Here is a 16,831-nt window from a genome sequence, read left to right on the forward strand (position 1 = left end):
GAGGTTATTCTCATCATCGCTCGACAAACCCAGTTCTTTAAGCGATGGGAGTCAGCTTACTGCCCTCAAGGCATAGTATACCTTCCTCTGTTTGTCCCTTGCCATCAGCATCTTAGGCTTGAAGTCCGCAAAGGCCCCTTAGTCGTCGCTCTTGTGGTTGAGTAGGAGGCAAAGGTTACACACCTGATGGTTAGCCTTCTGGGCGTACTTGTGGTGGAACTTTGGGCAAAATTGGAAAGTGGTCTTCTCCATTTCACGTGGAACACGGGGTCCTCTGACCAGGCAGTCTCCAATATGGCCTCGACTTATACGATCAATTTAATCTTCTCTGGTATGTTTTTTCGGTGGACTTCAGTGTTTTGTCATTGAAACTTCATCCAAGCTTCATATTTTCGCAGACTGGAGAGCCTTCAGTAATGCGTCCAGAAGCAACGGCAGAAAAAAATCTGAAGTTGGCGACCTTCCAGGTAGGGTGGATGATGTCAGAAGAGGCTGGAAAGACACCAAATGGTGGGATCGTGGACACCAACAAAGAAAAAAAAAACAAAGAAAAAGAGAAGAGCTGCTAGGTTCCTGGAGAATTCCGGACCGAACAACTAGATGATTGAATAATGCACAGCTGGTGAATCCAGAAAAGATTCACGCTGTAAAAGTATGTTTAATAATCACTACCAACCCACTTGGTTCTCTACATTTCTGCTATCAAAACTGAACAGTTTTCACCACTTCCTTCAATGATATTTCTTTACTACACAATCATCATTAGACATGCTCATTTTCCTTGATTTACTGGCTGTCTTAGATACTGCATTTTGTTTGAAGCTATTCCCCTCAAAGTACTGCAGGCACCACCCTTGATCGGTCCTACCTCTACAGTCACTAATTCTCACTCGAAAGGCTGTTATGCCAGTCTGCTCTCCAATCGGTGGCTGTCCCCTCAAAGAACAGGTCTAGGCCTTCTATTCTCCACTTTGCGCATCCTCCCTGACAAACTGGTTGTCTGCATCACCCTCAAATCTGATATCTTTAACTCAGACATGAAAGGCAGTCTACATAGCTGCCCTAAAACTTGATATGTGAGAGAGGATCCATTCCAGGACACGTCTGATGATCAGAATAGTAAAATTAAAAAGAAATGCATGGTCCTGGAAATGCTGAATGGTGGCAGACAATGTCCCATCACAAGCACAAAAGTGAAAAATGAAATACAGAGATGGGTCTCATGCGCTCAGACTGCATTTATGATGTGACAGGTTAACTCGCATCAATGGTTGCGAGCAGACATCTTTTTTGAAGAAGGCTGAAAACGAAAAATTACAGAATATTTATGCACAATGATTTAAGCAGATGCCCCCGCTAACTTGGCAATGACACCACTGTGCTGCCATCGAGCGATCGCACTGCAATAGCGACATAGGAGAAACATTTTTATTGAAAAAAGCAATTTTTTAATAAAGATCATTCAAAACACAAGAATAAATATTAGATGAAAAGTCAAAGATTTTTGTTTATATTTACAGCTCAGGACAAACAAGTAAACGGAGACACAGTTGAACAGATGCCGTCTAAAATGGCGATGCAGCGCTGGCAAACAAATCCAAACGTTCTTGTGAGCGGATCATGAACATCTGTAATAAATTCAAAAATATACTCGACAGGCATCTGAAAAATCACTCAAAGTCTTTTCAGGATCTTCATGAAAAAATATAATTTGTAAAACAATTAGCACCAGCGGCTGCCACCATGGAGCAGGATACAACTTTTGCTTGTTTCATATAACATCTGTTCATGATTTCATTTTTATTCACGTTACTACTGACGGGAGCGTGCACCGACCCACTCTTGGGGCAGCGTTCATAGTGATATGGATATAAAGATCTGCCAGGACCAGGTCATGTAGCATATGAACCCACAGGACAGAGCTAGTGGCGACGAAACAGCAGGTCACGGGTGGCTGTATCCACCTTCTGAAGGTAGTCATCAAGCTTGTCTTTCAGTTTCTTGTGCACCTGGGGACAGAATAAGATTTGGCGTCAGCGTTGATGTACAGATTCAGCAGCTATTTAGGGGACAACAAAATGACTAAGCCGGTTATTAGAAAGCAAGTGTGTAACACGTGAATCAGAAGACTGGGAGAATAGATCTCTCAGTGCTGAAAAGAACAAGTTACTTACCCTTAGTAACTCTCCCTCTGGTGGATAGATACTGGAACTGCATATTCTTCGTCTTGTGAATAAACCCAGAAGCCAGGCTAGATCCAGAGATTTTTCTCGGCTCTGATCCTGCACGCCAGCAGGTGGCACCATGTGGCTCCGTGGTGCCTCCATCCTGCCCCAGAAGAGACGCCGAAGCCACATTAAGCCTCACCCCTGTGCTGGCAGCTTTTTTCTTGAAGCTGTCCGCACCATGGGACTCTAAGCTTAGTATCGGCTCATGTTCCAGTATGCAGATGCTTAAATTGAGACCTTTTATGATAAAAAAGTCCATTCCACGGAACAGGTAGTCCAGAGTTGGCGAGTCTGTGGAATGGCTCAAACCAATGTCCTGCAGGACCAAACGGGCAAGACACTAGTGCGTTGTGAACATATGAATGACGCCCACGTCACAGCCTGACTGAAGCCCAAAACAAGTAACCTGGTGTCAACGCAGTGGTAGCAGCCATGACAAATGAGCCATCAGACCTTCCGGAAGCTGATTCATGGCCAAAGCATGGCAGGTCTTTATACAAAGGACAAACCAGGAGATATGGCCCTTTCTTCTGCACAGCCATACCTTTCTTTGCCCCAGCGAACCCCATAAAAAGCTGATCGTTCACCCTATAGCCCTTGGCAGGATCGATGTAAAAGCTCAAAGCTCTTTCGGAGTCTAAGCAGTGAAACCTCTCTTTCGCTCACTTGAAATTACCTCTATGAAAAAGACTTTTGAGAGTCAGGAGATGCAAAGGACAGTTGTGCATCAGCTTAAATGGGGCAGAAGTAAGGAAAAGGAGTACTAAATTAAAACAAAAGGTTTGAGTAGAAAAATATACACCAGGCTTAAAAAACGGCATTACAACAGATGATTTAAATATGGAAGGTCAGTTTGGTAAATGCAAAAAGGCCGACAAAGTCTCAGTCAGATGGGCCTAAAGACAACACTAAAAGGACAATATGCTTCAACTTTTCCTGAATGGGTCTGTAGGGCAAGAATTGAACCAGGCCACAAACTAAACCGAGCAGCTGGCATAAACAGTTTTCATAGATAAATTTCTGGTGGCTAGAAGAACATCTGCTACTTCAGAAAGGAGATAAAAGGCCGTCAACTCTCTCCACACAATGTCCATGCATGAAGGTGTAGATTGCGCAGGCCCGGAAGGAGGACCCTACCCCACTGCTGCGGAGACCAAAGATCCTCCCGAAGTGGCAGCCTGATAGGAGGATAGATGCTCATGCCCAGACGTTTCAGGTACCAAACGTTCCTGGCCCAATCAGGAGCCACTAGGATGACTTGGGCCTTGTCGTACCTTACCTTCACAAATTTGGGCAGGAAGGCATAATGAAGTCCTGAGCTCCATTCTAGACGGAATGCATGTCCGGGATTGGAGCTTTTTGGGAACTCCAGTGTGCAAGTTTTGCCACTGCGTGTTCTCAGCAGAAGTGAAGGTTCTCCCCATTTCTAGTAGACTCTTTGCGCCACCTACAATTCTAGCTGCAATTTATGATCCGTTGGGTGTCGCTGGCTTGTTAAATCTGCCCTGGCATTTAAAGACATCGCCAGGTGATTCAGGACAGGAGAGGTGCCCTTCTGACTCAACCACTTAGAGGCCTCAATTCCCCCAGACTTAAGACCCAGGACCCCACTCTGCCCTACTTGTGGCATTACCATATGGCTGTGGTGTTGTCTGTGAGGATATGGACCACCCTCCCTTGGATGGACGGTAGGAAGGCTTTCAATTTTATGTGAATGGGCCTCAACACAACAGATTTATGTGGAGGCGGGTTTCTGACACAGACGCACAAGTTACTACTTGTGTAACAATATATCTGTAAGATTCCTTACCGATCCCCAGACGTCAGACTGGATACGGAAAGATTTTTGTAGCAGTACCCCTGCGTGACAGTAGGTGGCGTCGTGCGGCTCTACGTCCGTCACTGGCGTTGTGAGCGCCGAGATGACGTCACGGAGACTACTTAGGCGCCACCCATGTGCGCAGACGTCAGTTCTTTCTTTTTCCGCGCCAGCAAGCGCAGATCCAGGTAGAGCACGTACTCTTTTGGGACTTTTTGTCCCCCCTTTTTTCTCCTGGTGCACGTAGGGATGCCTGGCTTTAAGTCTTGTGCAGCCTGCCGTCGCAACATGTCGGTGGCAGACTGCCATGATGTTTGCCTCTACTGCTTGGAGACCGACCAGGACTCCCGTCCTGCAGGGACTGTAGAGCAATGGCCCCGAAGGCCTTGAGGGAGCAGCGCCGGAAGCTGCTGGAGGTCACTCGTCCCAACGCCGCTCCAGGTCCAGGGACCGTTCTCGGGACCGCTCGCGGGGCTGCAGTCGTCGCTCCTCGGGCTCCAAGTCTTTGCCCTTGGATTCCGATAAGCGACGACAAAGCCAGGGAGTCCTGCGGCCTACCCGCCTTACCCAGGTCCCTCGGCGACTCCCAAACAGGTGCAAGAGTTTCTTGCCAACATGGACCACCTTTTTAGGCCTCGAGCTCCCGCCGGCACGCCTTCGGGTCCCGCGGTCCCGTGTCCAGATCCTGTTGGCCCATCAGTGCCGCTGGCGGATCCAGCTTCGGCGCCTCAGGATCATATGCCGTTGGCTCCGGCCCTGGCGCCACAAGGTCTGGCACTGCCGGCTCCGGCCCCAGCGCCGCCCTTGGCCCCGGCGCCGCCCTCGGCCCCGCCTCCGGCGCCGCAGTGGGTGCCGTTCGTTCCACCCTTGCCCCGGTTCCAGGACCATTTCATTCCTACCTGGGATCCGCACTGGGAGACGGCACCAGCCCGACCACGGCCGGCACCGTTCATGGCGCCGTTTCCGATGCCGTATGTCCCTTCTCCGGCTCTGCCGCCGCGACCGGTTCCTTCTGCGCCGGAGGTAGAGGATGACTGGGAGGGGTCTGAGGACCCTCTTGCCCGTCAGTGTGACTTCGAGCAGGACTGGGTGGACGATCTGGAGGACGCCGGCAACCTCGATGTCTCTTCTGACCCAGTCAGAAGATAGCACTGATGCGTTGAAGCCCTCTGGATTAGGTGTGGTGGGGGCATGGCTCCGATGGGGCCCCCGAATGGGTGGACTACATGGTGGCAGTGGTTTGGATAAGAGTAGGAGGCATTTGTCGAGGTGTGTCTGGGCCAGTTTCGGGCTGAAGTTGCTCTAATTGACTGTGATTGTGTTGCTGAAGAATTGAGAGACATGGTTGCGTAGGTCCTGTAATGGAGTGATCGAATTGGTAGCACCCGCTGTTGAGGTGAACTCATTCACAATTGTGAAGATGTCTTTACTTCGGTTGGTACTTGCATCGATACGGTCTGCCAGGGTGGTGTGTTTGGCGTTCCAGATCTTTTGGTGGTAGCTTCTCAGGGCGATTTGAGCGTGCTGCTGACGGTCTCGTCCGGGCTCATTCTCCAGTTGTTTGCAGTGATGCTTCATCATGCTGAGCTCGTCCTTGGTAGCCCATGGCCATCCCTTTAGAGGCAGGAAAAGGTATTCCCTCCACGGGTGGCAGAACATCAAAGCTGACAGATGGATGCTTCAGAATGTCCCACGACGATATGCCCGACCATTCCTCAACAATCTGCGCATGTTCCACCTACATCAAAGCAGATGTCCGAAGACCACTTGTCCATTTTGCGGTAGGAGATCCAGGCTCTTTTGGACAAAGGGGCCATATATAGGATTCCAGCACTTGAAATAGGGGCTGGATGTTGCTCTCATTATTTCCTGGTGCTAAATAAGGGCTGAGGACGTAATCCCATTGTAGATCTTGGCCCCCTCAGTTTCTCCCTGAAAAAAGACATTTCAGTGCTATGCTCACACGCATTATGAATGCCTACCTCTTCTGCAACCTTCCCGAACGCTTGGAAACATGTAACTGTCCTCCCATTGCAGAAGAAACCCTCTGCTGACACTTTAACGCTCACCAACTAAAGACTGATCTCCTGCTACTGTTCCCGGCCAAGGTCCTACAGAAAATCAACAGATGCATCACCAAATACCTCAACGGACACCAATACCACAACACCCCTCAAGTCTGGTTTCAGAACCAGTCACAGCACAGAAACTGTCCTCATCACTGTCACGGATGACATCCACATGACTCTGGGCAGAGGAGACTCAGCAGTCATCATCCTCCTTGACTTCTAAGCAGCATTTGACACGGCCTCTACCCCATCCTTATCGAACGCCCGGCGACATCGGAATCCAAGGGGATACACTCCGATGGATCCATCAGTCAGGCTGGCGCTGTACATCTCGGACGCCAAAGACCTCTTCGGAGTTCTGCAAGGATCCTCCATGTGCCTGACCCTCTTCAACATATACATGATGCCTGACACAACTTGGAGTAATGGTCATACACATCAGAGGAATTCCTGAAGTGGGTCTGGCACAGACACTGGTTTGAAAGACTCTCTAGAAGGTTTAAAGTCTGGTTTCCCTTGCATAGTGGAGAAAGCATTTTTGAGGGAAAAAGAATTGTCAACTGCTGAGGAAAGAGGAGCTAGCTCTGCTTCAGCATCAGAAGACGTGGAAAGAAAGGAACATAAGTCAGGATATATGCATGGTGCTTATGTGTGGCTATGTGATCTGGGGTGGGAGGACAGAGTTAATGCAGAGCTGCAAGACACCACCTGCTGGTGCTCAGGAGCAATGCTGATCTGTTGGCACCTGGGGGATTCACAAGGTGAGAAAACAAAATGGTTACTTACCAGTAGGAGTAGTTTTGCTGCTTTAAGAGTTTTTTGGATTCACATCCTGTGCATTTATTGCATCCAGTGGTTGGGTCCAGAATTGTCTCCGTTTTTTTTCCTTTGGGGCGTCGTCAACTACCATTTGGTGCAAGGTCCATACCTTGTGTGACGTCAGAAAGCGCCCCGGACGTTCCTGTGCGCGGTAGCCATATTCGGATTCTTTTTTTCACCTTTTCCTCACTTAGTAGAAAACGGTATGTCTTAAATCTTGTTGTCTTTAGTGTAAGTTTTTTTATTTACGTTATCTTCTTTCCCCACCTGTTTCCATTCTCCTCAGAGGGGAGGTGGGTGGATCGCATGTGAATCCAGAAAACTCTTCAAGCTGCAAAACTATTCCTACTGGTAAGTAAGTAACCTGTAAGAAGCTGGCTCTGTATATACTATACCAAAGTAAGGTACAGGGTCCACGGAGTTACCAGAGGCATAGCAGAGGCTAAATTAGGTTAGTACTAACCACTCTCTTTGTGGTAGTGTGGGCGAGCAGTTAGGCTTACCCACAGGGTGTGTTAAGCATTTGTTTTCACACAATCCAGGACTGATACACACAGAGACAGACTCCAGACCGATGAGGTAAGTATAAAAAAAGATATACTTATGCTTTACCAAGCAGAACGGGGGCATCGTCGCCAAGGAAGATCGAGAAAGGTAAACCAGCATTGATGCAGATCCAGGCCCAGGAACGTACGAACCTGGGCAGGGGATGCTCCGGTGGGGGGAAGGTGGGGGTGGGCGAAGACACGGAGTCATCCCTGAGTTAGGCACTGGAGACGGAGCCTTAGAGCGACGAAACTCCGGGTCCAGCATTGAGTCAGCCGAACGACAGGAAGAAGGCGAAGAGCGACGGTGCCTCTTCAACTTCTTCTTGTGATTCGACTTAACCGAGTGCAAAGACTTGGACGAGGTGTGGTGGCTCCACGACCAGTCTCGAGACCTTCCCCTTGAGTGAGACCGGGAGCGACGCCGAGCAGACTGCCGGGACTCCAAAGCTTTCGTACCGCTCCCACAAAGACTACGGATTCATGGCCCGACAGTCGGAGCACGACTTCAGGTCGTGCTCTTGCTCCAGCCACCAGAGGCACATGAGGTGCAGGCTCGTCACAGACGTCAGTTTGTGACAGACCTCGCAGGGCTTAAAGATGGTCTGACGAAGGACATCTCTTGCGCATCAGCAGACAAAGACTTGAAAAAAGAAGTCAACCAAAGTCGAAAAAAGTTTTGTCAAAAATTGACTAAGGGGCAAACTCTCTCCGGATCGGCACTAGACTGGAGTGGAAAAAGAAAGAACTGATGTCAGCACGCAGGGGCAGTGTCTAAGTAGGCCCCCACAAAGCCATCCCAGTGACCATGACGCCGAAAGCCGAGTCGAATGACACCACCGACCGTAGCACAGGGGTACTGCTGAGGAAAGCATTCTTCTGATCCAGTTGGACGCCTGGGGTAATTCTAAGGTAAAGAATCTATAACTAATCGTCTCTTTCAGATGTTCAAGCATTTTGAGTTGTTCACTGTGGCGAACAGATCTATTGGTGAGAATCCCTATTCTAGAAAATATGGAAGGAGAACTTAGGGGTGAAGCTCCCACTCATGTATTTGCTGCCGCTGTTTGCGGAGGTCGGCAAGCTGATTGTTCACCCCTTGAAGGTGTGCTGACAGGAGATGGATTTTGTGACGGATTGTCCCACTCCAAATGGTCTGAGAGAGGGGTGACGGTTGGAGAGAGTGCCCCTCCTATTTTTTGTATATGGTACATAGCTGTCATGTTGTCCATGCGGACTAAGACAACTTTGCCTATGGGGTGAGACTGAAAAGCTTGGAGTGCTAGAAATACTGCATAGAAGCTCTAGATAGCGGATGTGTAAATATGTGTTTGTGGTTGGTGTCCCAGAGACCCTGGATTGTGTAATCTTGGAGATGGGCAACCCAACCTGATAGAGAAGTGTCTGCCGTTAACACGATCTTTGGAATAGGTTCAATGAAAGGTCACCCCTTTAGATACATTTTGTGGATTCCACCACTGCAGAAAGCGATGGGTACGGCGGTCTACCAACACTATATCTCTCAATTGATCCTGTGATTGTTTCCACTGATGTTCTAAGCATTCTCATAGGGGACGCATGTTTAGTCGTACATGAGGCACTATTGCGATACATGAAGCCATCATCCCTAGAAATTCCATGAAGGTTCTGGCTGGTGATTTTTGGTTGGCCTGAAACGCAAGTAAGAGGGCTTGAATATTGCGAATTCTGGCTGCATTGGGAGAGGCTAGAGCTTTTTGAATGTCGAGAGTGGCTCCCAGATAAGACTGTCTGTGAAGGCTGCAGGTGAGACTGATGCGTTTACTGTGAGGCCCAACCGGTGGAGTAAGTCTAACGTGGCCAGAGTGTGTTGTAGACACTTTTGGTGTGTGCTAGCTTTTATGAGCCAGTCGTCTAGGTAAGGGAAGACGTGGATCTTCTGAGATGAGCAGCCACTACTTTTAGACAATTGATGAACACTCTGGGGGCAGTAGTTACTCCGAAAGAAGTACTTTGAGTTGATAGTGTTTGCCTGCTATCACAAATCGTAGGAATGTGCGATGAGCTAGATGTATGGGAATGTGAAAGTATGCCTCTTAAGTCCAGTGTGGACATAATATCGCCTTGCTGAAGAAGCGGAAGTACCTGTTGAAGTGTTACCATACGAAAATGTGCTGAGTGTAAGTACTGGTTTAACATTCGACTACAGGACCAAACAGGTGTTCTTTGTCAAAAGGGGTGCTTAAAATGGATTGTTGTAACTCAGGTTTAAAACCTGAAACGCTAAGCCATGCACGCCTTCTGCAGAGAATGCTGGGATTTATCTCCCTAGCCGCGGTGTCAGCAGCATCTAGAGCACAGCTAATAGAAGAGTTTGAAAGAAGTTTGACCGCTTGAACTAACTCTTTTGCCTTGTTTTTGTGTTCTTCTGGGAGATATTGGAGCAGTTGCTCCATCTCATCCCAGTGTGCTGTCGTACCTAGTTAACGGGCCTTGTGTATTTGCGATGCGCCAGTGTTAGCAGCTCGAGCGGCTACACGTTTGTATGAAGCATCTATGAGCTTAGATGCTTTATCTGGGGGAGGAGCATCACCAGACGTTTGTAAATTAGCTCTTTTGTGAGCATTGGACTCCACAAGGGAGTCAAGAAGCAGCTGACCTTTAACAAGGATAGGATCAGATGGTGAAGGTTTATATTTGTTATCGACTCTTGAAATCAAAATGCGTGCTCGCAGGGGGTCTTTGAAAATGTAATTCGCATGCCTCATCACGCCCTTCAGCATAGGGAGGCTCTGACTGGACCAATGTGTGGCCCCAAGTGTCTTGTATAAAAATTTCTCTTCCAACGACTCTTTACGTAACGCCACTCCATGGTACTCTGCTGCTCTAGCAATGAGCTCCTGATGGACTCTGCGTAACGCACCTCCATGGTACTCTGCTGCTCTAGCAATGAGCTCCCGATGGACTCTTTACGTAACGCCACTCCAGGAGCTCATTGCTAGAGCGGCAGAGTACCATGGAGTGGCGTTACGTAAAGAGTCCATCGGGAGCTCATTGCTAGAGCAGCAGAGTACCATGGAGGTGCGTTACGCAGAGTCCATCAGGAGCTCATTGCTAGAGCAGCAGAGTACCATGGAGTGGCGTTACGTAGAGAGTCCATCAGGAGCTCATTGCTAGAGCGGCAGAGTACCATGATGGACTCTCTACGTAACGCCACTCCATCGTAGTCTGCTGCTCTAGCAATGAGCTCCTGATGGACTCTACGTAACGCCACTCCATGGTACTCTGCCGCTCTAGCAATGAGCTCCTGATGGACTTTACGTAACGCCACTCCATCGTAGTCTGCTGCTCTAGCAATGAGCTCCTGATGGACTCTACGTAACGCCACTCCATGGTACTCTGCTGCTCTAGCAATGAGCTCCTGATGGACTCTTTACGTAACGCCACTCCATGGTACTCTGCCGCTCTAGCAATGAGCTCCTGATGGACTCTCTACGTAACGCCACTCCGTGGTACTCTGCCGCTCTAGCAATGAGCTCCTGATGGACTCTACGTAACGCCACTTCATGGTACTCTGCTGCTCTAGCAATGAGGTCCCGATGGACTATGTAACGCCACTCCGTGGCACTCTGCTGCTCTAGCAATGAGTTCCTGATGGACTCGTTACGTAACGCCACTCCATGGTACTCTGCCGCTCTAGCAATGAGCTCCTGATGGACTTTACGTAACGCCACTCCTTGGTACTCTGCTGCTCTAGCAATGAGCTCCTGATGGACTCTATGTAACGCCACTCCGTGGCACTCTGCTGCTCTAGCAATGAGTTACTGATAGACTCTACGTAACACACTCCATGGTACTCTGCTGCTCTAGCAATGAGCTCCTGATGGACTCTACGTAACGCACCTCCATGGTACTCTGCCGCTCTAGCAATGAGCTCCCAATGGACTCTACGTAACGCCACTCCATGGTACTCTGCTGCTCTAGCAATGAGCTCCTGATGGACTCTACGTAACGCCACTCCATGGTCCTCTGCTGCTCTAGCAATGAGCTCCCGATGGACTCTACGTAACGCCACTCCATGGCACTCTGCTGCTCTAGCAATGAGCTCCTGATGGACTCCACGTAACGCCACTCCATGGTACTCTGCTGCTCTAGCAATGAGCTCCTGATGGACTCTACGTAACGCCCCTCCATGGCACTCTGCTGCTCTAGCAATGAGCTCCTGATGGACTCTATGTAACGCCACTCCATGGTACTCTGCTGCTCTAGGAATGAGCTCCCGATGGACTCCACGTAACGCCACTCCATGGTACTCTGCTGCTCTAGCAATGAGCTCCTGATGGACTCTACGTAACGCCCCTCCATGGTACTCTGCCGCTCTAGCAATGAGCTCCTGATGGACTCTACGTAACGCCACTCTATGGTACTCTGCTGCTCTAGCAATGAGCTCCTGATGGACTCTACGTAACGCCACTCCATGGAACTCTGCTGCTCTAGCAATGAGCTCCCGATGGACTCCACGTAACGTCACTCCATGGCACTCTGCTGCTCTAGCAATGAGCTCCTGATGGACTCTACGTAACACCCCTCCATGGTACTCTGCCGCTCTAGCAATGAGCTCCTGATGGACTCTACGTAACGTCACTCTATGGTACTCTGCTGCTCTAGCAATGAGCTCCTGATGGACTCTTTACGTAACGCCACTCCACGGTACTCTGCTGCTCTAGCAATGAGCTCCTGATGGACTCTTTACGTAACGCCACTCCACGGTACTCTGCTGCTCTAGCAATGAGCTCCTGATGGACTCTTTACGTAACGCCACTCCATGGTCCTCTGCTGCTCTAGCAATGAGCTCCCGATGGACTCTATGCATCGCCACTCCATGGTACTCTGCTGCTCTAGCAATGCGCTCCTGATGGACTCTTTACGTAACGCCACTCCACGGTACTCTGCTGCTCTAGCAATGAGCTCCTGATGGAATCTCTACGTAACGTCACTCCATGGTCCTCTGCTGCTCTAGCAATGAGCTCCCGATGGACTCTATGTATCGCCACTCCATGGTACTCTGCTGCTCTAGCAATGAGCTCCGGATGGACTCTTTACGTAACGCCACTCCACGGTACTCTGCTGCTCTAGCAATGAGCTCCTGATGGACTCTTTACGTAACGCCACTCCATGGTACTCTGCTGCTCTAGCAATGAGCTCCCGATGGACTCTACGTAACGCCACTCCACGGTACTCTGCTGCTCTAGCAATGAGCTCCTGATGGACTCTACGTAACGCCACTCCATGGTCCTCTGCTGCTCTAGCAATGAGCTCCCGATGGACTCTATGTATCGCCACTCCATGGTACTCTGCTGCTCTAGCAATGAGCTCCGGATGGACTCTTTACGTAACGCCACTCCATGGTACTCTGCTGCTCTAGCAATGAGCTCCTGATGGACTCTACGTAACGCCACTCCATGGTCCTCTGCTGCTCTAGCAATGAGCTCCCGATGGACTCTATGTATCGCCACTCCATGGTACTCTGCTGCTCTAGCAATGAGCTCCGGATGGACTCTTTACGTAACGCCACTCCATGGTACTCTGCTGCTCTAGCAATGAGCTCCTGATGGACTCTACGTAACGCCACTCCATGGTACTCTGCCGCTCTAGCAATGAGCTCCTGATGGACTCTACGTAACGCCACTCCATGGAACTCTGCTGCTCTAGCAATGAGCTCCTGATGAGCCACGTTATCAGGTGGGGGGCTTTGCAGGGTAAAGGTCTGGGTCATTGTCTAATGGAGGGTCAATGGTGTGATCCCTTCCATGGGTCTGTAGGTAAATTAATATCTTCCTTTTCAATATCTCCCTCTTCAGGCTGTGAAAGTGGAGACCCCGGAGGTGAAATTTGTAAAGGATCGAAATGTGGAGAATAGGGTGGAAAGGGGGGAGATGGTGGAGCAGGATAAACAGGGCTGATAGCCACACCCTCCTCCTTCTTTAAAGGAGTCATAGTGAGAGTCCTCAGGAGGAAGCTTGCGCTTAACTGGAGGTTTAGCATGAACATGTCCTGTATCAGGATTTAGATAAATCTATTGTTTGGAATCCAGTTTGGGAGTCAGAAGGGTCAAAACTGCTGTTTTTTGATTTCGGCACCGAAGGGTTTGATGCAGAGATGGGCTTGCTTTTAGTAACGGACGGTTTCGGTTCCGAAACATGCTTTTCTTTTGGCATGGAGAATTTCAGCTCTGAACCAGATTTGGGTTTGGAACAGGAATGTTTCAGATCCAAAGAGGATTTACTCGACTCGGTCCCGAGCCGGCATGTTTGACGTTGGAAACAATGTCTCGGTGCCAACCTTGGCCAGAATACAAGAAAAAGCAGCTGGCTATCAATCTTTCATGCTGCTCTTTGATTGAAGCAGACTGGAGCTTAGACTAATAGGTTCATAAGCTGATTGTGTCTTATTCACAATACTTTTATACAAAAATACATTTTCAAAGAAGAATTTGCTCCTATCAGAGGCAAATACACATCAATTCCACAAAACTATAAAGTTTTAAAGTGTGCATTCAGAAACAATGTGCACAATAACCAAAAGTGAAAATACACCAAATGAAAAAGAATAAACCAAAATCCACCATTACACCAGTAATAATTCATACAATTTGTCCAAAGCAATTCCTCAAGGCCCTATGACTTGGCGTGATTTGGGAATCTGCTGCTACAAGGTAGTTCAGAATTAGGTATTAGCCCACCATCTCCACGCCAATCACAGCTGAAGACACCACCTCAACCATCAAAGACATGAACTCAGGGGCCCCCATTGCCCCCAGCTCTCCACACATCTACCACAAAGCCGCTACCGCACCAGAACTACAACGCACCATCAACACCACCCTCGAAACAGGAACTTTCCTAGACGACTGGAAACGCGCAAATGTCAGGCCCCTGCTCAAGAAGCAGACAGCCGACCTCAAGAACTACAGGCCCATCTCACTCCTCCCCTTTGCGGCCAAAGTTGCAGAGAAAACAGTCAACAGGGAACTAACACGATTCATCGAAGACAAAGCCATCCTCGACCTGTCACAACCCGTATTCCGAAGCAACCACAGCACAGAGACTGCCCTACTCGCCGCCACAGATGACATCCGCACCCTTCTGGATCAAGGCCTTCGACACCGTCTCCCGCTGCACACTCGACTTCGGCATACAAGGAACAGCCTTAGACTGTATCCGATCATTCCTCCCCGGAAGAATCCAAAGAATCAGACTGCCGCCCATCCTCTCCGATCCCACGATAATCACCTGCGGAGTCCCACAGGGATCATCACTGAGCCCAACCCTCTTGAACAGGGGAGAGGAGTTGGCCTAACGGCAAGGGCGGTCGACCTCCAATCTGGCAATCTGGGGAACTGGGTTTGAGTCTCAGCAATGAGGCTGAACATCCTGTGATTCTGGGCAAATCACTTAATATCCCCGTGCCTAACATGTAATGCAACTGGTGCTATGTAAGCGCTCTGATACCAGATTCGGGTCAAGGTCGGGCTATATAAAACTCTACATGGCCCCCCTCGCCGCCATCATCTGACAACACGGCCTCAACATAGTCTCCAACGCTGACACCCAGCTCATCCTCTCCCTCACCATAGACCCCACCACAGCCAGACTCAACTTCCACAAAGGAATGCAGGAGGTCGCAGTCTGGATGACCAACAGCTGCCTTAAGCACAATGCTGAGAACACAAGTCCTCGTCACCATCCCTTGTGGCCGACAACTCTTGGAAGTCTGCTGAGCCCGTCGAACAACGCCAAAAACCTCGGCATCATACTCTACTCATCCCTCACCATGAGCCAGCAGATCAACACTGTCACCTCCAGCTGCTTCAACACCCGCCGCAAGACGTTCAAATGGATACCCTCCAGAGTCAAGGAAGACAGTCACTCACGCACTCATCACCAGCAGAGTGGACTATGGAAACGCACTATACGCCGGCATAAAAGTCCCTATTTCAAAAACTCCAGACGATACATAATACTGCCGCCCAACTTGTCCTCGCCATCCCCCAGCACGAACACATCAGCCAACACCTTTGAAGGCTCCACTGGCTCCCCGTGGAGAAAAGTCACCTTCAAAATCCTCATCCACACCTACAAATGTCTGCACAACACCGAACCCAAATACCTCAATGACAGAATCAACTTCCACATACCCAAAAGAAACCTCCGATCTTCCAACCTAGCACTGGCCGAAACTCCGCGCATCCGCAGATCCGGAGTAGGTGGAAGATCCTTATCCCACATTGCGTCCAAAACCTGAAACGAGCTCCCGGCAGAGATCAGACTCACCCCCTCCCTGAACACCTTCAGGAAGGCCCTCAAGACCTGGCTCTTCGGCTAACGGACCTGCGACCCCACCCCCCCCAACCTTCCCTCCTCAGCGCCTTGAGACCCTCACGGGTGAGTAGCGCTCTTAACAACCCCTGATTTATTGAAAAAGGAAAAACAAAGCAGAACTTTCCCGTCTTATGCGCCCAGGATCTGAAAAAAATAAACCTGTAGCTATCAGGACTGCTCCAACGCTGCTCCAGTTTAAGAACTCAAGCCACCAATTTAAAGACCACCACATCAAGCTTAATGATCCACAAACCAGCTACCTCTCCTGTTCATTAACGGTATGCTCACCTTTGACCCTGCAGAGTGCTCTGCTGCCTTTTGGCTAGGTTTGTGCTACATACATATAGACTACATGATATACAATTCATTGACAATGTGACATAGGTAGCACTGACAAATGCCAGAATTATTGATGTAATACCTTTTTTAGGGCAATTTACTTTTGCATGAGATCATCATATTTATTTAAATTTTTCTCCACCCAACAATACAGAGTGAAAGTCACAGCATGCTGATGAGAATGTGAGCACCATACGTACCGCAACGCTGTGCTGGTTGGAAGGATTCTCACTCAGTGCTTGAAGCAGATGGTCAATGGCAGAGTACGGTAACCACACCATGGGTGAAGCACCAGAAAGAGGACGCTGCAAAAGAGCAAGCAACAGTGACCGTTATCAAACAGTAAATGTAAGCGTAAGAGTCATTACCCAACCCAGGTGTACATTGAGGGATACAGGGAATCCACCTAGTGTTCAGTGGGGGCACACAGCTCTGTTCTCCAGAAGTCCATTTGATGGGACACAGGTCACCCCCAAAGAGCCCAAGAGGTACAAGGCCCTTTATCTCAAGTGTCCCCTTGCAGAACATGGCCTCATGACCCAGCCCTAGCCCCCACCAAAAAAATAAACAAAAAATACAACCCAAACACCCACCGCCCCTACCACGGAGGTATCCACTCAGGAATACCACAACTACCTCTTGCAGTGACCAT

General features: G+C 49.3%; 1 protein-coding gene across 1 annotated transcript in view; it reads right to left on the minus strand.

The window, feature by feature from the left end:
* Positions 1–1,425: 1,425 nt before the first annotated feature.
* Positions 1,426–16,831, minus strand: part of NUP160 (nucleoporin 160) — a 521,427-nt gene continuing 506,021 nt past the window's right edge. The window contains exons 35-36 of the mRNA XM_085646519.1: positions 16,380–16,484; positions 1,426–2,009 (exon numbers count right to left, since the gene is read on the minus strand). Of these exons, the coding sequence (XP_085502645.1) occupies positions 1,923–2,009; positions 16,380–16,484 (192 nt within the window). The 3' untranslated portion in view covers positions 1,426–1,922. The remainder of the gene's footprint in view (positions 2,010–16,379; positions 16,485–16,831) is intronic.

The sequence above is a fragment of the Triturus cristatus genome, chromosome 3_1, assembly GCF_964204655.1.
Source record: "Triturus cristatus chromosome 3_1, aTriCri1.1, whole genome shotgun sequence".
Taxonomy (NCBI): Eukaryota; Metazoa; Chordata; class Amphibia; order Caudata; family Salamandridae; genus Triturus; species Triturus cristatus.